General features: G+C 43.5%; 1 protein-coding gene across 1 annotated transcript; it reads right to left on the reverse strand.

The window, feature by feature from the left end:
* Window positions 1–374: 374 nt before the first annotated feature.
* Kif14 (kinesin family member 14) lies at window positions 375–22,697 on the reverse strand. The gene is made up of 14 exons (XM_032915755.1): window positions 22,460–22,697; window positions 20,621–20,708; window positions 17,677–17,775; window positions 15,884–15,936; window positions 15,175–15,205; window positions 14,307–14,414; window positions 12,512–12,628; window positions 11,947–12,062; window positions 9,540–9,712; window positions 8,647–8,794; window positions 8,321–8,384; window positions 5,359–5,543; window positions 1,657–1,759; window positions 375–536 (listed from the first exon to the last, which is right to left on the reverse strand). The coding sequence occupies exons 1-14, from the start codon at window positions 22,642–22,644 to the stop codon at window positions 375–377; spliced, it is 1,632 nt and encodes a 543-aa protein (XP_032771646.1). The 5' UTR covers window positions 22,645–22,697.
* Between the last annotated feature and the right edge of the window lie 49 nt (window positions 22,698–22,746).

Raw genomic sequence — 22,746 nt, forward strand, 5'->3', positions numbered from 1 at the left:
ATTGTTGCAGATGTCTGATTTTAAATTAATGTATAAAGCATGTAAAGAAAACGTATCACATAACATTACAGTAAACATTTCAGTAAATACTATAGGTAACACAGTGAACCAAATTAGGGTATTTTATGATATGCTAACTAACAGTGTTCCAATTCCATTTTAAGACACAATAGAGCCTTTTTTTGAGATGGCATCCTGGGCTAGCCTTCAACATCAGAAGTTCCCCTGAAGTGTCCCCTTTGCTCGTTAATGCGGCACTTCACTTCAGGTCTCTGAACTGGACTGTGTCCCTGTGAGCCGGAGGGTGAGCCTCTGAAACAGCTCATTCCGGTGAACGTGTTTGCTCACACCTACATGTCAGTCAGTGGTGTCACTTACCGAGATCTCTGGGCCGCAAGTAACTCGTTTTTGGCAAACTCAAAGTCTTTTGGGCCTTCACTTGTGAGATTATTTCTACTTGTTTTTTTTCCTTTCTGGACTTCAACTGGATGATTAAATCTAAAATAATGATCTCCACCAAGAACCACCCGATCACCCTAAAACACACAGATATCCAAAAAAAGAGTATGATTTGAGGTGAGTCTAAATGAAAAAAATTACAAACTTTTCTTAAAAATGAAAAATATACATTTAAAATTTTGAAGAGAAAACAATAAAACACTGACAATGATTTCCTATATAAGTTTTTAAAAAAAAGATTTACTTATTTATTTTATGTATATGAGTGCTCTGTCTTCAGACATAGACCAGAAGAGGAATTGGAACCCATTACAGATGGTTGTGAGCCACCATGTGGTTGCTGAGAATTGAACTCATGACCTCTGGAAGAACAACCAGTGCTCTTAACCAGGGAACCATCTTTCCAGCATCTCAGATATTAGCTTTTAGTACTTTATTTTTCCTGTTATTCCTTTAACTCCACAGTTCACAATGACACAGTGTCATCAATGATAGATGCTTAAATCATAGAAACTCTAACATTTGCTAAGTATTTTCCACATGGAATATTGTTGAGTAATTTACATGTATGTGTATGTTTATGTATAAATAATAAGTCTCATTTACATCGCATAATAACTTATGAGCAACACATTATTCCAATGTTGGGGAAGGGAAGTAAAACACAGACTTTATTAATAAAGCAGATACCCAACTGAATACCACTCTTTGCAAGCAACGGTGTAAGAAGAATTATGCAAGAATTATTTTTAGATTAATTCTCCACTAATCTTGAAAAGTAGAAGTCATAGAAAATGACCATTATTCTGCATTTGACTGCAACAGTTTATGCCAGTTCTCCTGAGACATCTTTTAATGGCACTGTGAAAGTGTCCTGACCAGGCGGGACTGTTCGATCATTAATCGATCATTAAGTATCTTGACAAAGGTGTCAGCTCAGGGGATGGAGAGAGTGAGGATTTCAGCCTCTCATGGCGTGATTCCTAAGCCCAGGTCTTCCCAGGACACACAGCGAGCGGTAAGCCCAGTTCCCAGTTCATACCATTATCTCTTTGAACAAAGGAAGGCTACTAATGAGTTAATCAATAGAAATTTTGAAATGGAAAAGTTCTCAATTCAGGTCCGTGACTTGGGGGAGAGAACCTAGATGACAAGTGTGGATGACTCCCTGGCGCCTAGCAGCTCCTGCCAGCTTACATGGTGTAATACTGTGGGCTCCGAGATGTGCATCCCATTTACGTATGTCTTCGCTTCTCCAGCCGGGACGATGCTCACTGTTCCTCCATAACTTCTGATAGTACTGTTAAAACAAACGGTGCATTGTTGTAATTGCGGGACACTTGAAAAAGGAGGAAAAGCTAAGAGGATAAATCTGCTTAGATTATCCCTCCTGTAGTAAGTTCATACCAATTTATAATCGACAATAATTTTAAATTATTTTATTTTTCCCCCAGATGCACTTGGACGTTTGATGAACACCAACAACATCAATAAAGAACAGCTGCGCATCCAGCAATTGTACTTGCTGGTATGGAGGAAGTTTTCACTGTGTTTTTTATTAACTCTTGGAAAAACAAATCAAAATACTAAAACAAACGTTTCCTGAAAGATGAAAACAATACCCAGAAAAAAAAAAAAGTTCAAGGAACAAACAATAAAATACTGACAACGGATTCCTCCATGAGAGTGTTTTTATGTGTTTTTTAAAATTGGTCTAAGTTTCTGCTTTGGTAAGTGATTGCCTCACTTGTCCTGGAAACGGCTTTTCTAATGGAAAGCCGAGGCGTTCCACAGGAGGAGCGGCAGGGAGACAAAGCGCATCCTTAGCCATCTCCCTAGACAGACCTTGCGGGCTGGCCGGGGAGAGCTGATGGATCACTTACAAACGCCACCAAGCGGAGGAAACTCCTATTCAGAAAAGAGGAAATGTCAAAGGCTACCTAGACAGAAACGGAAGACTGCAGCAAAAGCCAGGTCCTAACTGCAAACCTTCAGCACTGACGAGGCTCTGAGATTTGTAATAAGAGAACAATAGTTCGATTAAGGCTTCCTAAAGGATCTGAGCAAAGCGGCTCACTGCTGGGCAGTGTCTCTCCCACCAGAGGTGTAGGTTTAAACAATTCCACTTATCCTGCTCTCCCATGTCCATTTTCTCTGTTATCACAAGTCCACAACCAGCATTCTGAGCCCCGTATTTCAGTTTCAGCCACAATCTCCTTCATAGGCCACTGTGTCTCCATCTGAGGCCCACTTCACTTAGGCAACCACATCACTACCTGCCCTTCACTGAGGCCTTCCTTCAGGGAGGGAGCTCTTTTTAAAAATTGGGTATTTTCTTTATTTACATTTCGAATGGTATCCCCTTTCCAGGTTTCCCCTCCGGAAAGCCCCCATCCCATTCCCCACCCCCTGCCTCCATGAGGCTGCTTCCCCATCCACCCACTCATTCCCTCCTGCCTCCCTCCCCTGGCATTTCCCTACACTCAGACATCAAGTCTTCACAGGACCAAGGGCCTCTCCTCCCACTGATGCCCAACAAGGCCATCCTCTGCTACATATGCTGCTCGAGCCATGGGACCCTCCATGTGTACTCTTTGGTTAGTGATTTAGTCCCTGGGAGCTCTGGAGTGTCTGGTTGGTTGATATTGATGTTCTTCCTATGGGGTTGCAAACCCCCTCAGCTACCTCAGTCCTTTCTCTAACTCCTCCATTGGGGACCCTGTTCTCAGTTCAATGGTTGGCTGTAAGCATCCGCCTCTGTATTTGTCAGGCTCTGGCAGAGTCTCTCAGGAGACAGCAGATGCAGAGTCCAGGAGAGCTAGGGCAAGCCCTGCACCCAGGAGCCTAGAAGGTGTTAAGTGCGTCCAAGCCCTGATAAGATTCACTGTTAGTATTAACGATGAGCTCTTCAAGTCCTGATCCTCTAGCATTCCTCATGTTCATCCTACTGTAAATAAGCAAAGGGGCTAGGGATTTGTGATCAGTTTGACTTTAATTAGCAGCTGCTGGACTCCCCTTTGCGTCCTGGCTGCCTTGAGCAAAAGGACTATCAGTCCAAACCAGCCAGACTATATATCCTTATGTTAGCACCAGCCACTATGGACACTCTGCAGACTGTGATAAAACTACAGAATGATTACCACTGACTGCCCCTGTGGTGGTCTGAATGAAAACAGTCCCTCATATATCTGAATGTTGGTTCCCAGTTGGTGCACTGTTTAGGAAGAAAGAATTAGGAGGAGGTGTGCCACTGGGAGTGGCTTTGAGGCTTCTCAAGGCTCAGTCTGGTTCCCTCTTACTGCCTGCTGCCTGTGAATCAGAAGGTAAGCTCTTACCACTGCTCCAGCACCCTGCCCGCCTGTCATCATGCTCCTTGGCACAAAGGTCATGGGCTAACCCTTAACTGCAAGTGAGGACTCGAGTGCTTCCTTTTGTAACATACTTTGGTCATGGTGTTTCACCATAGAAAAAGAACAGTAAACAAGACACCCCTGAAGATGCAGCCTCAGCCAGGACTGGTTCCATCTAGTTGTCCACGATTTTGTGTTAGGAATTCTAGCAATCTTTTTCACCTAAGCCAGGTAAGGAACACTTTTGATGACCCAGCAGAGCAGACCGACTACTGCTACAGAAATGTCTCTGTGACTAGTGCAAACACAAACGCTCATTTGCAAGGTCTGTTGTGACTGCTGCAAACACTCCCCCGCCTTCTTCTGGGTGTACGTAAGCAGGTTCTTCAGCACGAGTGCTGAATCGGAGGGGAGACATCCTTCCTGTTTCCTACCCCAGAGTCTCAACAGTTAGAGCCCGATAAAGGCTTCTCCTCAGTGTTCTTTTCATGGTTACGTTAATAGCCTAGGCTGAGCCGCTGACAAAGAAAGCAGCAGCAGCAGAGACAGCGGCCTGGGAGTGACAGCGACGGACAGCAGTCGGCAGGCCATGTGGCAAAAATGGGAAGACTGAAGAGGCAGCCTGACAGTTCAATAGCGCTGCCAGCCCAGGAGGAGTGAGGGGATGGAAACGGAGGACAGAGAGCTAAGGCTGAAGAAGGGCAAAGGCCGTAATGAGCCAGAGACGCTGCAAAGGGCTAGGACTATACAAGACCTGGACCACTTGTAGAGCTAAGGGTTCCACAAGACTGTGGGGTGCCACCCGCATGCAGCCAGCGCCTGTGCCCACCGCTGCAAAGCCTGCCCTGGAAATCCTGGTGAAACTCACAGGAACACTGGAAGGGGAAGAAAGTAAAAACCACTCACATGTCTACTGAAAGTAAACTGCAATGACCCACAACGAATTCAGGGAACGATGGGGTAATTCACACAGTGGGAATAAGATTCTTAAAGTTGATAATTTAAAAATACAGCAAAGAGTCAAAAATGTTTACAAACACTATTATCCCAACAATATACACAAGATCATTCCATTCTGAACAAATTCACAGGAAACAAAAAAAAAATGTAATTTGTCAATCCGAACAAAAAGTCTTCCATGTAAGGTGGATAGTTTACTTTGATGTCTACTATTACAATTCTAAGAGAAGAAATTACCCTTTAAATAGCAGATCAGGTCACCACAGAGAGCATCATCCTGAACCTTACAGTGAGAGGAGCTCATCTGTTGTTAAACACATGTACAATGCTTGTCCTCCCTTAAAGAAAGGGTTGAACTGGGTGGCAGTGGCAGACAGGTCTCTAAGTTTGAGGTCTACAGAGTGAGTTCTAGAACAGTCAGGGCTCTACAGAGAAACCCTGCCCTCCCCGCCCCCAAAAAGGGAGAGGGTTGAAGAGGAACTGAGAAAAATCGGTATGAATGAATGCCTCATGTGGACAACAGCCCCACTAGTGAGACCCAGAGGGCTGTGGACAGCGAAGGGGCGGTGGCAGGAGACTGAGTACGTACCAGTGATCATCGGCAATCAGCACTCCAGACAACTGGATGTCGTGGCTTGAGTTTGGCGTGTGCTTTCCAACTGTAGTTATTCCCTCCTTTACCATGTAGAGCAGCATCTCCGACAGCTGTGGGTCTTCATTGAGATTAACAAGGTTTGGCAGGTGGTTGTCCATTTGAAAGGTAACGCCTGCTTTCTGGTAGAAGAAAAGAAAATCATGAGATTATTAAATTCACCTAAAAGAAGTCTATGTCAGATCACTTTATAGAGTTTCATTGCATACAGGTTCATTGAGATTAAAGTTCAGTAGTAGAGTACATGGATGTGAAGTGCCCTGGTTTTAATCCCAAGCATGCACTCATGCTCACATGTACATATGCACACATGTGCACACATGTATGTGCATGCACACAAACACACACGCACACAGCATACACGCATGCACACAGGCATGTGCGTTTCTCTATGCCTGTCACCATGACGCTCCTAAGCCCATGGTTCTGCAGCTCTTTCCTCACACTCCCCATACACTGTCACATCAATGCACCACTGCCATCTTGCTTCCATTCTACGCAGACTCGATCACTTCTGCTCAGTCTCATCAGCACCACCTTAGACTGGCTCACATAGAGTCCCTCCCTGCAGGAGCTTCTGGAGCACCCTGCCTGTTTCCCTGTGGGTGGTGGTGGGTGGGGGGCTCCTCAACGCCCTGTCAGATACTTGCAAGAGCTTCTCACTTCCTAAAGAGTAAGGAGTAAGATTCCTTAGCCTAGAAATCCAGAGCTCAGCTAACCAATGGCATCTTCCCATGTTTACTTCTCATGACCTCATCTAAAACTGCTTGAGCTCCTCCCCTCATATGGTCTTCTCTTCTACCATGCTTTGTTCTGCCTGGCAAAATCTCACCCAACCTCATCTCACCTCTTTCCTTCTTCTGCTTTTTTCCTGTGTAAATCGGGCTGACCTGTAACAATGTACTCCAAGCTGGCTTCAAACTCAGGATCCTCCTGCCCAACCTCAAAATGCTGGAATTAGAGACGTGGACCTCCGCACCTGGCAAATCCTGCCTCTTCTGTTAGGTTATCCTGGTCATTCCCAAAGACCTTTTCCTGCTTTCTTTAGGGGTGTGTGTGTGTGTGTGTGTGTGTGTGTGTGTGTGTGTGTGTGTGTGTTCAGGTAGGGATGGGGTATGTAAGTCAGAAGTCAACACTGCCTGTCTTTCTCATTTGCTTTCCACCTTGTTTTTTGAGACAGTGTCTCTCACTGAGCAGGTTCATCCAGAAGAGCTAGACTAGCTGGCACTTAAGTGCAGGGATCCATGTGTTTTCTCCTTACCTGACCTCCCTAACCTACCAGCACAGGGTTGACGGGCATGCACCCCGACGCTCTGCCACAGCCTGCTTTTACCCGGCTGCGGAGGATCTGAACTCGGCTCCTCGCGCTTGTGCACTGGCTGAAGTGAAGACTGAAGCATGGCTCCAGCCCCTTTCCTCAAGTTCACAGTATTCCTGTCAGCCCAATGTCCTCGACTGCCGCTCTTAACTCTTCTCCAATATCCTCTGGATTTCACCATAGTAGGGGGTTTTGATTCCTCCAAAAATACAAACTAAGACAAAAAAAATTCCTCCCTCAGCCTTACAACTCCTCAGCCTAACTTACACAGTTCTTGTCTTCGAATGTGTGGCTCTATTTCTTCATCTTGTTACTGGTCAGTCAACTGTCCTCTACCTCCACACTGCGCCCCACATCAGCGGCCTTACAGTTTTACAATGCAACGCCCACATTTCAAGAGCCTGGAATCATTCTTGACTTCCATGTCTATTACGACCGGCCCGAAAATCAATTATCCCAGGGCTCGTAAAAGGGCTCAGTAAAGGTGCTTCCCAAACCTGACGACCCACATTCAGAATCTCCAGGACGCATGTGTGTCCCATGATGTATATTATACATAAACACATAATAAAAAGTCTGAAAATAATAAAGGCAACTAATTATCCCCTTTCCTGCACCTCTGCCTCCTGACCCCACCTCCTCCACACCCACCACTGCCCCCATCCAAGCTCTCACTGTCTCATGCCTCACCCGCACCAGCAGTTCCTAAAGGGCTCTCCTTCCAACAGTCTTCCCTTCTTCAAGTCCACCATTCCCACTAAAAAGAAAACCTTAACTGGGTGTAGTGGCCCATGGCTGCCATCCCTGCATGTAGGCTCCAGGCACTCACACCCTAGATCCAGATATTCTCCTCCCCACACTCCCATCCTGATGGTTCTTTTGCTTTACTGTTAAAGCTTGGCACACGCCAGCATCGGGGGCAGCAGGGATGGCTGAGTGACCCCACAGAGACTCCATGGTGAAGAGGATAAGGAAGGTGACCACCAGAGAGAAGGCCTGCAGCCTTAGACAGGGCAAAGCCCAGAATGGAGAAGAAGAGCTGCGGCTTAGAGCCTGGTTCCTGATGTAGCCATGGATCAAGTGGCCAACAGCATTCCAATGCCAGGCCCTGAACAGCCATACCAACTGTGGTGGCCTCCGCACCAATAAACTTGGCTGCTGCGTCAAGGTCCCAGGAGACAGCCCTGGTCTGGCCACTTGGACAGGAGAGCTGTGGTGAAAGGCCACTTAGGGGGGGCCCTGGTCTGCTCAGAAGACGCGGATGCTGGCCTGATCCCTCTGCAGGAGCAGATCAGAACTAGAGAAACCAGCACTGACTTTATGAGCTGTATTAGAGCCCTCGGTCTCTGACGATTCTTTATGTTAATTCTTTTTTTTTTCTTTTTTCTTTTTTTTTCGGAGATGGGGACCGAACCCAGGGCCTTGCACTTTCTAGGCAAGCGCTCTACCACTGAGCTAAATCCCCAACCCCATGTTAATTCTTTATGTATTTCTTCTTACAGAATTACTATAAAGATGGAAAGTAGAATTCGCAGGCGTACTTTTTTCTTTTTCGGGTCAGCTTAGGAAATGAGAAGATACCTGTAATTCCTTTGTCTCTTGAAGTTTTCTTTTTTCAGCTTGTTCAAACTTTTCCTTCCACACTCTTTGCAAAAAAAGAAAACACTGAAGTTAAAAGTCCATTTGTGGAGGATCGAAATTAAGAGACCACCAGAGAAGCTTGCAGAACACCAGCAATCATTTAACGTAGGACAACTGATAGTGAGGGACTCTGTTCTCACAGAGGTGGTGAGAAAGACGGGGGTGGGGGTAGGGGACGGTTCTCTCACAGCCCTCCCAGTCCTGAGTGGGGAGCACCACGCTCCTGTTTCTCCTGTTTCTCCTGTTTTGGGTTCGGGTGCACTCACCTTTGTATCTCTGCCATGTCTCTCTCCTGCTGATGCAGCTTCATCCTCAGGGACGATATCTCTTGCCGACAGAGTCTGTACCGTTCAGGGTCAATGTTCCGGCTGTTTTTCTGGGCAGCTTTTAACTTTTCGATTTCTGCTTTCAACTCTAGAGATTTGTAAAACGATGCGTGATGAATGGCTAAGTCTGGAAAAAGATTTCCATTTGCCATTCCCCCTTAACCACACTCTTTTCTAACCTTCTCCCGATTCCCTCACACACTTCCTCTCTCGCTGCCTACTTACCTTCCTCCATCACTGTCGGCTTTGAAACTAGGATATATTAGCAAATAGGCATGGAAAAATAGTTTTTCTTAAAATTATATATATTAAAATTGGAATTAATTAAACTTAAACTGTGGAATTTTTTTTTTTTTTTTTTTTTTTTGGAGCTGGGGACCCGAACCCAGGGCCTTGCACTTTGCTAGGCAGGTAAGCTCTGCTCTCCACTGAGCCAAATCCCCAACCCCTGGAATATTTTTATAATCAAGAAAAGGGGGAGGCATGCTTGGTAAAATGCTTGCTGTGTTCTTGAGAATGGAAGTAGCAGCTTTGTCAATGCTGGGTGAGTATAGCAGCCTGTCTGTAATTCCTACTCGCAAGGCAGAGACGAGGGACTCCCCAAAGCCAACTGGCTAGCTGGCTTAGACACATTGGGGAACTTGGGGTCAACTGAAAGAAACTGCCTCAGTGAAAAAGATGGGAGAGTAACCTAGGGAGACCCCTAACATTAGCCTTGGGCATCTACAACAGAGCATGCAAACACATGTGCACACATGCATATATTTGAACACATAGTCAGTGTGCACACATATACATACAAAATGAATAATAGAATTTGAGACGATAGTCACCTCTGATTAACTTTGCATTCATGTCCTCGTTGACTTTGGCAACATTGACTATCAGGCGGGCTTGAGTGGCATATCTGAGTGTGCTCAGCGTTTCTTCTATGTTGCTAGCAGCGGGACTGATGGTAGCAATCATTGCTGTCTTTGAATTTCCACCTAGGCTTTCTTTTAACAGCCTTTAAGGAAAGGAGAAAACCAGTTACAATTAGATATTTGGCCTACAACCACCTGATAGCATTAATTGTCTAGAAAACACAAACCAACAGATAGAAGGCTAACATCCAAAATATATAAAGAACTAAAAAAAAAAAAAAAAAACCCTGAACATCAAGAAAACAAATAACCCAACTAAAAAAATGAGTTCTGGAAAGACAAAACACAAATGGCTGAGAAACACTTGAAGAAATGTTCCACATCCTCGGCCATCAGGGAAATGCAATGAAAACTACTTGGAGATGTCATATTACTGCAGTCATAATGGCCAGGACATCTTGGGTGCAGACTTGTGCAACACTGTGAAAATCAGTGTGGCGGTTCCTCGGGAAGCCGGAAGTAGATTTCCCTCAAGATCCAGCTACAGCACTCTTGGATGTACACTCAAGAAACCCAGCATCGTGCTACGGACATGTTTGCTCATCCTCTCCACTGCTGCTCTAGTCACAACAGCCAGAACCTGGAAACAGCCCGGACGCCCACCAACAGAAGATCCATAATGACACTGTGTGCATCCGCACAACGGGCTATCAGTCAGCTGACGAGAAAAGTGAAGCTATCACTCCATGTGAGGTAACCCTCTCTGTGAGACGTATGCATGCACACTGCAACATGCAGACATACAAACATGCATACTGCAACATGCGCAAACACAAAATATTAAAAAAAAAAAATGCCCTGAAAACAAGGAGTCATTTTTTCCCGAATGTTTTCACACCATCATAAAGCAGAAAAATTTTAAGTAAAACCATTGGAAGCTGGGGCTATCTATCTACATTTGTGCTTATTAGAAGTCGAACATTAAATGTATATGGGTAACGATGTACCAGAAGTATAGTATACACTCACTATAAAACACGGAAGAGCTGTGTGCTAGCTGTTAAGTGCTAGGCAAACAGAATTCTTCAATCCCACTTTACACACGGAGCAAACCTTTGGTGATACGAGCACGAGCAGAGCACTTTACATTCATTCTCTTAGGACTTGATGTTCTTTAAAGACTTTATGCTGCTTTAAAAGAAGGTTTTGGGGGTTGGGATTTAGCTCAGTGGTATTGCCTAGGAAGCAAAGGCCCTTTCGGTCCCCAGCTCCAAAAAAAACCAAAAAAAAAAAAAAAAAAAAAAAGAAGGTTTTGATGTGATCTCCATTTTACAGATGAGTTAACAGGTCAGAATTTATAAGATGCAAAGAGATTGTTTCTAGAATTTATAGTTCTCCTCTATTCCAAAATGATATGAAATCAGCCCATCACCCTTTTCTTCAGCATGTGTGTGTGTGTGTGTGTTTAGCAGTGCTGGGGTCTGAACCCAGGACTGTGTGTATACTAGGTAAGCACTCTTATCATCCCAGCCCGCCATATCTTACACAATTATTCTTCTTCAGGGACTGAACAGATGGCTTAGTGGGTTAAGTACTTGCTGTGCAAGTATGATGACCTGAGCTCAGGTCCCCAGAACCCACATAAGAGTTGGGCATGGTGGCACACACTGTGGTGGTTTGAATAAGAATGGCTACCACAGGCTTGTATGTTTGAATGCTTGCTCCCTGATTGCTGAAAGGGACTGTTTGGGAAAGATTAGATGCGACCTTGTTGGAGGAGGTGTGTCACTGGGAGTAGGCTCTGAAGTTTCAAAAGCCCATGTCATTCCAGTTAACTCTCCCTCTCTCTTTCCTTCCCGTCTCTGTCCTTCTCCTTCTGCCTCATGGTTGTGGATCAGATGCAAGCTCTCAGCTATTGCTTCAGCTCCATGCCTGCCTGCTGCTTTTCTTTGCACTGTGGTCATGATCTCTGCCCCCTCCCCCTCCCTGTCCTCCTCCCTCTCCCTCTCCCTCCCTTCCTCTCCCTCTCTCTGAAACCCTAATATAAATGATTTTTTATAAGTTGCCTTGGTCATAACTAAGACACAAACCTAGACCCCCAGTACTGGGGGACTAGGTGGACCCCAAACACTAGCCAGCCATCAAACCCGAACATTGAGTTCCAGATTCAGTGAGAGATCTAGGTTCAAAAAAAAATCAGGTGGAAAAAGGATAGAAGAAGGTTCCTGAATTCGACCTCTGACTTCTATATGCACACACACACGCACACACACAGGCAAACACATCTGTACATGTATGTGCACAAACATGCATACACTGCAAACATACATCGAAACCCAAACCAAAGGCAATTACTTATGCTTTGAAAGATACTTGCCATGTAAGAGTGGACTCGCGGTATGGAATGAAGACCCTCTTTCCGTTTGCTTGCTCAGAGAGTGCAGATATGACCTTCCCCAAAGTTAGCAAGGACTTGTTAATGCTCACACCTTCCTGTGCGTGAGATTCAGAAATTATTATTTTCCTTAACTTCTCAGTAACGCATTTATTTCACAAAACAAACCTTTCTCCTCATACAATTAGTGAGTAAATAATTTCTTCCATAAACTATTGACATTTTTATGACAACATTAATTTTCTTTGAAACCTAATCCCAATGCAATATGTAAACCACGGCAATCTATAAACTAAAGACAAAGATACTTTTTTGTTGTTAAGTATATTCAATTGGCACTTTCTTAAAAATAATGTCCTCAAAGTGAGTTTCATCATCATGAGAAGAGTGGGGGGAGCACTGGGGTGCACCTGTGGTCCCCGCAACTATGGGGCCTGAGACAGGAAGGTCACCTGAGCTAAGGAGTTCATGGGTAGCTCAGTGACACAGCGAGACCCCCAACCCAGGACAGAGAGAGGCAGAGAGGAGTGCCCGGTGCCCTCCTTACCTTCAGTCGCTCCCCACTGGAGTGGGCTGTAGAGCAGCGCTCACTGCCAGCCAGATCTATCAGGTTTATGCGGCTCGTGACCCTGTGGTCATGCTCTTCCCCCTCCACAAACTCTGTCTACAGCGACACAACACGAAGAGAGTTTATGGGATTTATTTTTTAAATGACTTGCCATCAATGTAAGCCTTTAAAAGGTGAAGCTATTAAGTTACAACTTTTTTTTAAAGATGTATTTATTTATTATGTATACAGTGGTCTGTCTGCACGTGTGCCTGCATGCCAGAAGAGGGCATCAGATCCCACTGTAGATGGTTGTGAGCTGCCATGTGGTTGCTGGGAATTGAACACGGAACCTGTGGAGGAGCATCCAGTACCCTTAACCTCTGAGCCATCTCCCCAGCCCCCAAGTTATTTATTTTTCTAAGACCACCTCCTGCTGTGTAGATAGATACATATGTATCCGTGAGGTGTGCTAAAAACAACACATGGGCAACATTTAGATTGCGGCAAATATAAAGGAACAAAAGTCCAAAGACTTAGTTATCTTAAGCAAACAACTGTGAGTTATCTCAGCAGTATAGTAGCAAAACATTTTAAATCAATATAAATGTCTAACAGCAGAAAAAATCCAGTTATAATCGTAGACTAAAACTTTAAAGAATATCTACGGCACATGATTGTTGAAAGCTTTGTGAAGTTTGATTGTGATTATAACCAACTGGAAGATTATATCTCTATGTCTACAAGTAAAGAAGACAAACACAAAACGAATGGACTTTTACCTATGCACTCTTACCTATGAAAGTCACCGCCACCAATGAAAGACTTTGCTCTGATTGTGCACTTCCGACAAAGGACTCAGGGTCTTAACCAGAACTGACCTGAAGCTGCCAGGGGAGGGAAGCAACAGATAGTCCCACCCAGCCATGTCGCCTATGAACTACAACCTTCACCAGCAAGCAAGACATTACTAACGGTGCAATAACGGTGCTCAGATTTCGGTGACCAACAGCTGTCTAATACACCCTGCTCAACAGAAGGGAACCGTGCCTGTAAACCTAGTCAGTCACTCAGGGCTAATGAGGGCATGGATCTTAAAGGAGAACCTGCTACCCCACTTTACCAAGTAGCATAATTCCGAGCTGTAATTTAAATACGGATCCTTATATGCACGGTAACTGTGGCTCTCACTCTTCACCAAAGAAGCTTCTCTTTGATGAGACCCTCACAGAAAACAGAGGCAACTGCTCACAGGGTACGTGTATGACACACTCCTGCACTTAAGGCCGAGGGAACATCTTGGAGGAGAGGCTGTAAGAGTCAGAGGACCAGGGGAACTGCTTTGAGATTTTGTTTCCTAAAAGAGTCAGGAAAGCTTCACCCACGAGATCTCCATAGTACAGTTGCCTAAACAAGACCTGAGCAGGGACAATACCAAGAGACTAATCGAGAAAGGGAAAACCCTATGGGACTCCACCCAGAAACTACAGGCACCTGAGGAATGCTGAGAGGGGCAGGATTAGTCTTCTTGGAGAGAAGACCATAAGTGGTTATCCAATACCACGTGGTCAGCCCTGAGATCATAGACACGCAAACAAATGGAGTGTGGAGTGTGTGTGTGTGTGTGTGTGTGTGTGTGTGTGTGTGTGTGTGTAATAACAATGAAAGGAAAAGAGGTCATACAATTGAGGAGAAGGAAGGAGAGAGCATGGGAGAGACTTGAGGAAGGAAAGGGGTAAATAATGTAATTATATTTTAATTAAAAAGTGAAATTGCGTTACAATAAAAAAAATACCTTGGTCTGCGTCATCACCAGGGTGAAAACGGAATGAGAGCGGGAGCTTTTATCGTTCATGCCAGTGGCCGCCGTGGCTCTTTGCTTATTTCCCAGTTGCAGCCAGCTCTAGTAAGAAAGAAGTAGGCCAGTGGGCCTACAGTGACTTACTCAAAAAGATTAAGTAACAAAAGAGAAAGGGCAGTTGATTTTCACATACATTTGTTAATCTGTTACACACATGCTTGTTAATTTATAAAAAAAATTTTGGGGTTGGGGATTTAGCTCAGTGGTAGAGCGCTTGCCTAGTAAGCAAGGGCCTAAGGTTCGGTCCCCACTCAAAAAAAGAAAAAAAAAAAAAAAAAAATTTTAACAATTTGAGTGGCCACTGCCACTTTTGGCTTTTGCTCTATTTGTTTCTTACACACAAACACACCCACACACACACACACACACACACACACACACACACACACCCACACACAAATGCCCTTCAGATTTTCTAGCCAGGCAGTGGTAGCGAAAGCCTTGAATACCAGCACCCAGGAGGCAGAGGCAGGCAGATCTCTGTGAGTTCAAGGCCAGCCTGGTCAACAGAGCAAGTTCCAGGACAGCTAGAACTACACAGAAAAATCCTGTTTCAAAAAAAATCATACACACTCACACACGCACACAAACACACGCACACAAATACAATCTTTTTCCATTCTTCTAAAGTGACAGGATGTTCTGAATTTTAGTTGAGAAAATCAACTAGTTGGTTAAAACTTAACATGCACATTCAGTTCACAAGATTTTCCCTTTACAACAATTCAGGGGAAATAGTCTCATAAATGTTTATCATTGTGCTCTATCTAGTTAAAATGAGATAAAATAGAACCAATCTTACCTGAATATCAGAGTAAGAACTGACAACATTCCTGTTTTTTAAGAAAAAGACAAAAAAATTTTACTAATGATTTTATTCTTGTTCAGTAAATTAATAATCTTTTATTACTCTTTGACAATCATAATAAACTAATTCACAAACATTATCATGCTAGTTCCCCCTAAGTCATTTCTTAAAACTTTTACCAGAAATTATAACTTTTCCCCTACTAAAAGACTTGGAATCTTAACATTATAATATTCTACTATGTAACACACATATACCAACTCATACGGACATGTACAATATGCATGTTATTGAACAGAGCTGAATTTATATTAAGCCTTGTTCCTTTTCCCAATGAACAGCGCTAGAACGCAGAGTCAGTGACTCCTGGCAGGTGTGAAACTCTTCGCTTAGCCTCTTAAAGTAAGAGGAGTAAAAGTGAGTTGTAAAGACTCTAAGCTGAGGGGGGCGGGGGGATGAGAGTAAGAAGGAAATCGACATTTACAGTCAGATTAGCCAATAGCTGGTGTCAGACTTCGCAGGCATTTTGAAAGAAGCCAACAATACAAGAACAAAGAACTAAGAGCTGGTTTGGACCGAGAGCAGGGAAGTGCACGGACACAGGTTTCAACGCTGGGACACAAGCATAGTGTGATAAGGACCACGGGTGAGCATGGCCGCTCTGACCACTGCTCTCCCTCTTGCTGGCTGAGTGGACACTTACATCGACAGACCTTCAACATATGGTCCAGAAACAGGATGCTCCCTCACTCGCAGCTGCGGGGAGACATTACATCTTTAAGAATGTGACAAATATTTAGTAGAAAATACAATTCTGAATCTGTTCTTTTATATTCAAGTTTGAGATAGAGATTTATCCAGAAAGGAATAAAATGTGTGAGACACTAAGAACATCCTCACCAGAAAGACTTTAGCTGCATAATATACAAACAGACATATCTGTATACATGTCTTACTTTTTACTCTTAAATTAAATCCTATAGTAGCTATTATACATGCTTTTAAGTCTCTCTAAAATAAATTCATTGTAAACTTCAGATATTAAAATTTTCACCTTTATGGAGCTGTAGTGACACACTTTTTAAGTGGCAAGCTTTTTTTTTTAAAGCTTTATCTAAAAATTTTAAATTGTATAGAAATCAAGAAATCATTGAAGAAAATGTGATTTTAAGTTTCTCAGTGTCACCAATGACAAACTTAATTAAGACAAACAGATTTTAATTTTCATTTCTTGGGTTGAGATGTCCTTCATAAAATTAAAAATTCAATTCTAGCTGCAGTTTTCCTTTTTTTTTTTTTTAACTGAAAATCTTGTTCATAGATGATCTATGAAATGTCAAATAAGTACACGCTGGGGCAATAATAGCCTTGGAAGTGGGAAGACCTGGGTTCCAACCCTAGGGCCCACAGCCTTGTAACCCTGCGCTGGGGAAGTGGAGGCAGGAGCTTCACTGGGGCCTACTGACTAAGCCAGTCTAGCGTAACTGTGAGCTCCAGGCCAGTGAGACGGCCTGCCTCACGGGGTAGACAATACTCTGATGACATCTGAGGCTGTCCTCTGGCCTCCACACGCAGGCAGACACACATGCATGTGTGCCCCCGAGTCCATTGAAATGCATATTCCATAACAGCACTGTTTTTAAAACATCTATTTTTTTGGCCTATTAGAAATTCTATATTTGACTCATGTAGTCTTAATAAATCATGGGGCAAATATTTTATTTTTAACTTTTAAACAATATCTAATTAAAATTTATTTACTGTTTGTTTTGGTTGTTGTTTTGGTTTTTTTGTTTTTGAGGCAGGGTTTCTTTGTATAGTCCTGGCTGCCCTGGAACTCACTCTGTAGAACAGGTTAGCCTTGAGCACAGAGATCCACCTGCCTCTGCCTCCCAAGTGCTGGGATTAAAGGTGTGGGCCACCATGCCCTGCCACTTGATGAAAATTAAAAAATAAGCTAAATCACAACTACTTTCATTTTCATGTGAGATGTCCAGCTGCTTCTAAACAATGCAGTTAAACTGGAGACTCAAAGGGTTGGTTGAAAGTATTTTTGTAAAAACTGAAGACATGTGCTCAAGGGAAGTCACGAATGTATGCAGTTACACACATAGGAATTAAAACAAATGATAAATAAGGGCAGATGGGCCAGCAGGTAAAAGTGTCTGCCCCCGAGCCTGATGACCTGAGTTGATTCTGATGACAAGAATCCAGATAGCCACAACCATGACACATGCGCATCTACACACACACACACACACACACACACACACGCACACGCATGCACACACACATGCACGCACACACACGCACGCACACACACTTTTAAAAATGACTTAAGGACAGGAGAGGTGGCTCACTCAGCAGGCCTGATGACCTGAGTTCAATCCCTGGGATCCACGTGATTCCAGCTGAGTTGTCCAGACTTCCCACACATGTGCCACCCTTCCCCATAAACAAATAAGTAAACGTAGGAAAAATTATTTAAAATCTTACTGGTTGTTTTCTCTGCCCATTTTCTCCTTTGCAAACCAGAAGATCATGAATTTTTTCATTATAAACTTCAAAGAAGCTCATTTCAAGATGGTAGCTGACCTGGAAGGAAGAGAAACAAAGTATCCCATTTAAGACTCCTTGCACTTTGTAAATCATATGCCTAATATGGATACAGACCCAGAATCCATGAAGGACTCCTACCACCAACATAAAAAATATAATTAATTAAAAGTCGTGCAAAGAGCTTGGACAGACATTTTTCCGAGAAACACACATAACTAACTGGTGGATAAGCACAGTCAACGTCACCTGTCAGCAGGGAGATGCCAATCAAAAACACGGTGAGAAAGCATTTCATACCCGAGAGGCCAGCTATGAACAACAATAAACTGGGCTGGCGTGATGGCTCAGCACTTAAGAGCACTTGCTGTTCTTGCAGAGAACCTGGATTCCATTCCCAGGACCAACATGATCTTCTGGCCACTCATAACTCCAGTTACAGTGAACCCAATGCCCTCTTTTGGCCTCTGAGGGCACCAGTACATGTCGGCAAACACCCATACACATAAAATATGAGCAATTATTGGGAGAAATATAAAATGGCAATGCCACTGTGGAAAAGAAGTCCCTCAAACGTTAATTTAGCTCTGGGCTCACATTTCTATCTTATACATCAAACCAATACGGAGAATATTCAAATGAAAAGTTGTGTAGGAGTGTTCATTACTACAGATGTAAGCAGCCTGTATTATTAACCAGCCGCCAGAAAAATAAAGTTCTGACTGATACTTGCTGAAACAGGAATATACCTCTGACGAACAACGCCAAGTGAAAGAAGCCAGACATGTAAGTTACACATTATATGATAAACACTTGTGTGAAAATTTCAAAGCAAACAAAATCAGATACATAAGCAGATTAGTTACTGCCTGAGTCTGAAAGAAGTAATAATGGGACATGACAATGTATTATGTTCATAGTCTTCTTTGGGGGCAATGGGAATTTTTTGGATAGAGATCACATAAAGAATTTACCACCTGGGGCTGGAGAGATGGCTCAGTGGTTAAGAGCACTGACTGCTCTTCCAGAGGTCCTGAGTTCAAATCCCAGCAACCACATGGTGGCTCACAACCATCTGTAATGAGATCTGGTGCCCTCTTCTGGTGTGTCTGAAGACAGCTACAGTGTACTTATATATAACAAATAAATCTTTAAAAAAAAATTTACCACGTCAAGCCGAACAGTGATGGCACATGCCTTTAATCCCAGGAGGCAGAGGCAGGTGGATCTCTGTAAATTTAAGGCCAGCCTGGTTTACAAAGCAAGTTCCAGGACTGCCAGGGCTGCACAGTGAAACCCTGGCTCAGAAAACAAATAAAGAATTTGCCACTTGGGTCTGTGAGAAGGGTCAGCAGGGAAGGGCATCACTGCCACCCCTGATGACCTGAGTTTGATCTTCAGGACCCACATGATGGAACCAAGAACAGATTCCCACAAGCTGTCTTCTGACCCCCAGGAGCACATTGTGACACATCTGCCCCACAATAAATAAGTATAACTTAAAAAATTGTACCACTAAACTGTACACTTTAAAATGATTAATGTTCTTTAAATTTTATCTCCATAAAATAAGTTTTTCTTGTACATAAAGTTCTAACAAGTTTTTCTTCTAGATAAAGTTCAATTCAAGCCTGTAAGTATTTGAAGTACTTATCTACCATGTGTATGGGGCTTTAGCATATCGCTAAGGATGTGAAGAAATGAAGAACAAGGCCTCGCCCATGCTGAGAAGTCAAGACCCTCTCCAGTAGAAAATGGATTGTCAAAGAAATGCACCTATACATCTGACAGACGATTCGTGTATAGAATATATACAGAGCTTAAAAAAAAAAAAACTAAACCAAGAAAGTGAACAACCTGACCTAAGAAAAAGTCTACGGGACTGAACAGACAGTTCTCAAGGGAAAGGACACAGATGCTCTTTCTTTTAAGCGTTATATACAATTAGACATCAAGGAAATGCAAAAAACTAATCTGAGATTTCATCTTACAAAGACAGGTAAGGCTGTGGAGAAACAGGACCTTAGTGTTGGTAGGAGTGTGGACTGGTGGAGCTACTATGGAAATCAGTGTGGAGGTTTCTCAAAAAACTCTAAAAATGCAGGCAGGAGTGGAGGCTCATGCCTTTAATCATGGCGCTAAGGGGGCAGAGACAGGTGGACCTCTTTGAGGCATCCCGCTCTCCAGAGAAAGTTCCAGATAGCAAAAGCTGAAGAGGTACATGGTATAGAGAATCTCTTATGTAGTGTATGGAAACACCGCCTGTCAATAAAAAGCTGATAGCCTATTAGCTGAGGCAGGAAATAGGAAGTCCTGGTAGAGAGAGAGTTCCTGGGATAGTCAGAGGCAGGAACAGATTTGCCTCAAACTCACAGGATAATTTAGTTACAAGATAGCCTGGCTTGAATTGGCTCATTTCACTAGTGGAGAAATGGATCAGTGGCATGGCTAGAAAGGTATGACTTTTAAAGCGGAGTCAGGGTTCCCACTATGGCTTCCCTATCCTGTTTCTAGCTGTTTAGTCTGTGCACTTACTTGACCACGGAAGTACATAAATGAGTAAATAGCCACCTTCTTGTAAGCACAGCATGAAAGGAGAGAAACAAAGGAGCCAGGCGTGGTGGTGCACACATGGAGCCCAGCACTCAGGAGGCGGGGGCACAAGAACAGAGAATTCAAGGGCAGCCTGCGCCACAGACCAGAACACAGCAGCATGAATAAGGTGGGCTCTACCACTGCCCCCCAGCGAGAAATGCCTCTGCGTCGGGAACCGCCTTCCCTCTCCCTCTCCCTCCACACCAAAGAAGCGTGATCTAGAAACCAGAACGCCATCTTTCGACCTGGCCACCGGTCTGGGCGGTCGTGACTGTGAGTTTGAACATACCTCTGAGGCTTGTTTTTTGGCGATTTGAGCAAAAAGGTCTTCGCAAAATCTTGGAATTATCCCTGGCTCTTCATTAAGCCCCATCATCCTAGAAAGATATTGTGGACAGAAGGAAGCAACATTGATTACTTTAGAAATCTTCAAAGTGTCACGTAGGAAAAAACGTCTGGGAAGGGACTAGAGAACACGGAAACCGAGATCCATCGCTGAAATCTATGACTCTAGGCTCAGGAACCAAACCTGCCACATCCAGGCCTTACTTCTTCAAGCCAGGGTCTCGCATATCCACACAGTGGGCTTCAACTTCGTTTTTCCGGGAATGGGAGCAGGGCTAGGGATTGAACCTGGAGTCTCACTGCAGGCAAGTCTTGAACTTGTTTCTCCTGCCTCTGCCTTCCATGTTCTGAGATTACAGGTGTGAACCACCAGAGTTTCTGAGTTAGCCCTATGACCTCCCGTGTGATACTAAACCCCATTAAACCTCAATTCAGTCCTTAAAATGGGAACGGCAGAAGTACACAGAGGAAAGGGTTGCTATGAGAGAATATAAGCAAAGACTTCCTTTTGAGCACTTTTCTTCAAACCCTCCTGCTTAAAGAACATACTAAAATATCTTTACTAAGACCCCACTTCAGTAAAATAAAACCAGGTACTTGTATAGGATCATAATTTATAGTCAAGTATTTAGCCAGTAATTTCACAGTTGCTCATTAATACAAGGAAGGTTGAGGTGTCTTGATCTGCTAAATATGAGAGAGACCAAGATATCCTACTATCAATTCTCTTAGTGTAAGCACACATGCACACATACATACACGCACACACACAAATCATCTTTGGACTTCAGTTTACAAAAGAAATACAAGTTAGGGCTGAGAATTGGCTCAGTGGTTAAGAGCCCTTGTTGCTCTTCTAGAGGACCTGGGTTCAATTCCCAGCACTTACATGGAGACTCACAACCATATGTAACTCCAGTTCCAGGTGTCGACCTTCTTCTGGCCTCCTCAGGCACCCAGTATGCACGTGGTACACAGACGAACATGCAGGCAAAACACTCACACATAAAAAATAAAATTAGCTGATGGTGGGTGGCTCATACTTTAAATCCCAGCACTCGGGGAGGCAGAGGTAGGCAGGTTCTCTATGAATTCAAGGCCAGCCTGGTCTACAAATTGAGTCCAGGACAGCCAGGGCTACACAGAGAAACCCTGTCTCAGATAGATAGATAGATAGATAGATAGATAGATAGATAGATAGATAGATAGATAGATAGATAGATAGATAGATAGATAGATAGATAGATAGATAGATACATAGATACATAGATACATAGATACATAGATACATAGAAACATAGATACATAGATACATAGATACATAGATATATAGATACATAAATAGAAAGAAATATAAGTTATAGCAAAACAGAGACAATTATATTTACAAGGTAAATTACCTCCTGTGTAAACTAAAGCCTAGAGAGTCAAATGTGTGCCTATATCTAGATCTAGTTTAGAATAACGGATGAGACCAGAGCCCAAATCTGCATGATGCCAAAACTATAATCTTGGGAAGGCAAGATAGGTCATCAGGTAAAGGCAGGCAAGTCTGATAACCTAAGGTCAATTCCCAGAGCCTAAAGGCAGAAGGAAAGACCCAACCTCACAAAGATGTCCTCTGCCCTCCACAGACAGGCACATGTACCCATGCACAAATCACGGCACACATGCAATATTCTTTAATTTTAATAAAGCAACTGTATTCTTTCTACAGCCATGATGTTTCTGACGACAGAAAACGTAAACGTGTTTAGTTAGATGTATGGTGGACAGTACTTACGTATAGGACTTCCCAGAGCCAGTCTGGCCATAAGCAAAGAGGCAGGTATTATAGCCTTCGAAAGCTCTGTCCAGGAGCGGCGCTGCCAGTGTCTCATACACAGTTGTCTGGTTGGCGTAGCCAGGGTGACATTCATCAAAAGACCAAAACGCAACATCGTAAATAAAAGAGTAAATTTGTTTCATATCGGGATGTTCCACGGTTATTTCTTCCCCATTCCTGAAGACAACCTGGGATGCTTTCTCAGTCTTCTCTCTTTGAAAAGAAGCATGGAGAGAAGAGTCAAG

This window comes from Rattus rattus, chromosome 10 (assembly GCF_011064425.1).
Source record: "Rattus rattus isolate New Zealand chromosome 10, Rrattus_CSIRO_v1, whole genome shotgun sequence".
In the NCBI taxonomy this organism is placed as follows: Eukaryota; Metazoa; Chordata; class Mammalia; order Rodentia; family Muridae; genus Rattus; species Rattus rattus.

Coding starts and splice junctions, on each gene's coding strand:
- Kif14 (XM_032915755.1), bottom strand. CDS start 22,644: ATGAAACAAATTTACTCTTTTATTTACGATGTTGCGTTTTGGTCTTTT. Junction 20,709..22,459: donor GGCTCTGGGAAGTCCTATAC/GTAAGTACTGTC, acceptor ATATCTTTCTAG/GATGATGGGGCTTAATGAAG. Junction 9,713..11,946: donor CGCGAGTCCACTCTTACATG/GCAAGTATCTTT, acceptor CTTTCCTTAAAG/GCTGTTAAAAGAAAGCCTAG.